The 4,799-nt window shown below is 35.4% G+C and overlaps 1 protein-coding gene across 1 annotated transcript; it reads right to left on the bottom strand.

Moving 5' to 3' along the window:
• Positions 1-1,302: 1,302 nt before the first annotated feature.
• LOC114327935 (uncharacterized) lies at positions 1,303-3,296 on the bottom strand. The gene is made up of 2 exons (XM_028276652.1): positions 2,980-3,296; positions 1,303-1,828 (listed from the first exon to the last, which is right to left on the bottom strand). The coding sequence occupies exons 1-2, from the start codon at positions 3,294-3,296 to the stop codon at positions 1,303-1,305; spliced, it is 843 nt and encodes a 280-aa protein (XP_028132453.1).
• Positions 3,297-4,799: the final 1,503 nt, after the last annotated feature.

Here is a 4,799-nt window from a genome sequence, read left to right as displayed (position 1 = left end):
GAGAAATCGGTAAATTAGTAGTTTTTTTTAAGTTTTTCGTCAATATTTCTAAAACTATGCTTTAGCGTAAACAATGTTATATACAGAAATGTTCTACATGAAATTTAAAATAAAAAATCTTGTATACACAATTGTTATAACATCAACGGTTCCAGAGTTACGGAAGGTAAAAATTCGAGGTTTTCGATACTTTTTATATTTTTTGGGCAATGTATGGTATAACTATACCAAAAACCCAGACATCCAAAGTGAAAGCTATCCTCCAACACCAAATTGTTCTATATGGTCACGTTCAGAAAAAAGTCACACCATTTTGAGCGTCGGGTTTGGGGGGAGAGGGGGGAGAAATCGGTATATATAAAAAGTATTGAAAACCTCCACTTTTCACCCTCCGTAACTCTGGAACCGTTGATTTTATAACAATTATGTATACAACCTTTTCTGTTTTAAATTTTATGTAGAATATTTTTCTATAGAACATTCTTTACGCTGAAGCATAGTTTTAGAAATATTGACGAAAAACTTAAAAAAAACTACTAATTTACCGACTTCTCCCCCATCTCTCCCCCAAACCGGACGCTCAAAATGGTGTAACTTTTTAATAAACAATATGTGGACCATATAGAACAATTTGGTGTTGAAGGAAAACTTTTACTTTGGATGTCTGGGTTAGGCCATTTTTTGGACAAATTATAATATACTACCTCCGTAACTTTGGAACCGTTCATTTTAGAAGGGTTATGCATAGGGCCTTTTTGATTTCAAATTTAATGTAGATCAATTTTATGTAGAGGGTTGTTCATGCTAAACCGCATAGTTTTAGAAATATTGACGAAAAACATAAAAAACTACGAATTTACAGATTTCTCCCCCCTCTCCCCCCCAAACCCGACGCTCAAAATGGTGTGAATTTTTTCTGAACATTATATGGACCGTATAGAACAATTTGGTGTTGGAGGATAACTTTCAATTTGGATGTCTGGGTTTGGGTCTAACTAGATCATACTAATAAGGTTGTTCTAGTTAATCAATGACATACACAATACAAATTAATATCTCAAATCAAAACACATTTTTATATTGCCATGGAACAGCTCCTTCATTGTTAAAATAGGTCATTAAGCGATCTCTCATTTTCTTAGCCATGGCTGTTGACTAAGGGCCACCATACGGTTCAAGATTTCTTAGTTCACTGATTTCGTTTCGCCATTGCCCTGGAATGACAGATCCGTTGTCAACAATTTCCTTATCGACACAACCACTGACAAAATATGAGTCTGGGGATGTTTCTCTTAGCCAGTTTTAAAGGCTACAGGCTGCGTTAACTACTTTATTTACTGTTGTTAGCTGTACGGCTAAGTGTCTTTCGAAAACCCGGAAACGACTAACTAATATTCCGAATGCATTCTCTGAAATTCTTCTTGCCCTGCTCAAGCGGTAATTGAAGACTTGTTCATTTACGGTAAGATGTCTTCGGTACCCACTGTATGGCTTCATCAGGTACATTTTCAGCGGAAATACATCGTCCCCAACAAGGAATAGGCCATCGGGTAGAAGATTGTTCTCTAATGCTTCATATATTGCGCAATTTTGAAACACACCTCCATCTGAATTAGATCCTTTAAAACCAACGTTGATATAGCTGAAGCAGTATTTATGATCAACAACAGCCATAAGTACCACGCTGTGCTGCCCTTTATAATTATAATATTTACTGCCATAATTGGCAGACGCCTTAATTAAAATGTGTTTGCCGTCTACAGCCCCGCAGCAATTTGGAAAGTTCCAATGCTCCTTAAAACCCTCAGCCACAGTATTCCAGTCGTCTCTGGAAGGAACTTGAAACCAAAATTAAAAATCCCCTCTTAACATTTACTACTTTAGTTTTTGTTTTATTTTTTGTTTGTTTTAGGAAACAACCATTTCACACAACAGTCTTAGGATCCATTTAACACAGAATCACAGGAAGAAGAAGGGACTATCGATGATCCAGATCAATTAGAGGAAAATATACCTCTACCACAAATAACGAGTTGCCAACAAACACCATCTCACAAGCAATCGGCATCGGAAACATTCAAACGACAGCCTGCAGGCAAAAAGAAGAGACTTGACAATCTAACACAAGCAGTGAAGGACCTTCGACAGGTTAGTCAAAATATCCATGACGACCGGATGGACAGCCATGAGAACGAAGCGTTTGGAAACTTTGTTTCAGCGAGCTTGAATAATTTACCACCGGAACAAGCTGTGGTGGCCCAACATGAGATTCAGGGGATTCTGATGAAGCACAAACTAAGCATTTTATCCTCATCAAACTGCTCAGTACTCTAACTCAACACACCACCAAGTTTACTTGGTGGTGTGCCTTATAATTGGAACTACCAGTGCACATGTCTCAAAGCACCCCTGTATACCCCGTTTCATCAGGATGCAAATCTAACCAATCATTTTACACCAATTCTACACTGGGCAGTAATACGAGTGGCAGTGCTCAGCAAATGGCGTCTTCATCATGGAGAGTTACTCAACATCAACAGTATCCAGATGGTAACAATATCCATCTACAAGATGCAGCTGTGAATCCCGCAGATTCAGATATTCTGACACGTGCTATGCAAATGGCTGATGATATACCACAGGTTTAATTTTTGAACGGAACTTGTTTCACAGAAGTTTCTGTGGTGTACCTCTTTCAACATTTTTCTGAATTTACTGTTTTGTTATTTAATTACTGTTTACTGTTTTGTTATTTTACGAATTTTTAATTAAAACTATTTTTTTGTAATGCGTGTACCTGTTTGTAGTGTTTATTCACCTGTTATTGACACTTAAATTTATTGACTCCCCAGTACTTCGGAGATGGCTTCACACACCTCGGGGACCAACTTTGAAATTGCAGTTCTTGAAACCCTAAAAAAATGAGAAAGGCTCCGATAGCTGTTCCCTGTAGCTAAAAAATTTAATGTTATCTCAAGCTTCACTCTTGGTTTTATTGCATCCCTCATAAATGTGTCTTGTCGTTCGATTTTGTCATGCACCATATTAAGAAGTTCTTCGAATTTCGCTGGGGTCATCCTTAGACACATCTTATATTCCAACTCATCCTCTAAGGCTAGTTCTCCTAGCAGAAGAGCTGAGGCCCCGTGTGTATTCCTTCTTTTAAGCCACTCTCTCATCCACTCCTTTCTTTGTTTGTTTACCTCATCATCGATAGCTTCAGCTACTTCAGTTACAAATCCATTTGCAACTGTAGCTAAACAATTTTGAATCAATTTTCTTTTTCTTGAATTCATTTTGCACTAAACACCCACTCCACACTATACTAGCATCAGTACCATACTTCATACTCTCCTCGTGTGAACGGTATCAAGCCATTTTTGGTAGAGTAGCGAGTAGAGTCTACTCTCCTCGCTGCTCTACTCTCCTCAAAACTCTATCCGTGCAAACGGCTCTTAACATCAATTTTGTACCTAAAATTTTTTTTTGTTCTAAAAAACTAGAGTGTCGTTCATCATATACAGGGTGTCCCGGAAAATAGTGCGTTCCTTTAAGGTATGGATAGAAAACACAATTTAGAACAAAAAAGTCCTATACCATTTTTTTCTAAAGTTAACCGTTTCAAAAAAAAAAGATTACATTGGTTTCCATATACCTGAATTTTAATCTTCAGAAAATTAAATAATCTGGCAACATGTTACGCACTGGTGAATAAGAACTCGTTTGTGTCTTACAGTATTTAAAATAATCCAACCTAATACTTACTATTTTTGTTTACTATAATTTTTTTTAAATGCAGTTGAAATATGGCATAATTTTAAACGAATTATACTTACATATTTTAAGATGAAAACACATATTTTAACTGAACCACCACTTTTGCGAACACATGAATTCATAGGGTAACATTCACTTATACGACAAGAAATTCCAGCAAAACATTTTGAAAGAATTTTAGTAGGTATTATGCCTCTCCATTTATTGATCTGCCATAAATAAACAACATAATATCATAATATTACTCATTAACACATGATTCAAAAACATTTTCGGCGTTGACACTAAACAGGATTCTTCTAAATTATCTGTTTACTAAACATGCGACTATTTACGTTTAGATTTTTGTACTTCACAGAGTTGCCAGATTTGAATTTGCCTTCCAAAATGTTTTGTAGTTTTTTGGTCAAACGGTTGAATTTAGAAAAAAATGTTATGAGAGTTTTTTGTTCTACATGGTGCCTTCTACCTATACCTTTAAGGAACGCACTATTTTTCGGGACACCCTGTATGTACTAAAATAAGTACTCGTTCAATTTAAATAAAACGTATATGTACGCAGTGTATTGCTTTAATCTGTACTTAATACGATGATTTTATCTCATTGGAACATCTCGATTGACGAATTGAATTTTTCACGGTAATTACAATTATAATGTTTGTTTGTCAGAATCGATTAGTGTGTTAATTACTGAAACAGATGAATGTCGACATAGAAAATATCATTAAAATTATGACAAGCCAGTTTGATCGGAATAGAAATACAAACCAGTCTTATAAAAGAACCAAAATAACGTTTTCATTAGATGACCTCTTAAAATTACGATTTCTAGTATACTAAAGCAGAAAATATTCTAAATAAAAAACTTCTCGACAAATTATTGAATTTAAAGTTAAAATAATAACTATTGTATACGGAGATCTATAAAAATTAGCGGAACACCTCTTTGGCATGCTATCACTTTTGGTCAAATTGGTCCGCAATTATATTCAAACAATAGACATATTATACATACAGGCAT

Source organism: Diabrotica virgifera, chromosome 6 (genome assembly GCF_917563875.1).
Source record: "Diabrotica virgifera virgifera chromosome 6, PGI_DIABVI_V3a".
Lineage (NCBI taxonomy): Eukaryota > Metazoa > Arthropoda > Insecta > Coleoptera > Chrysomelidae > Diabrotica > Diabrotica virgifera.
The sequence above is the reverse complement of the archived record's forward strand: the minus strand, read 5'-3'. Positions and strand labels throughout refer to the sequence as shown.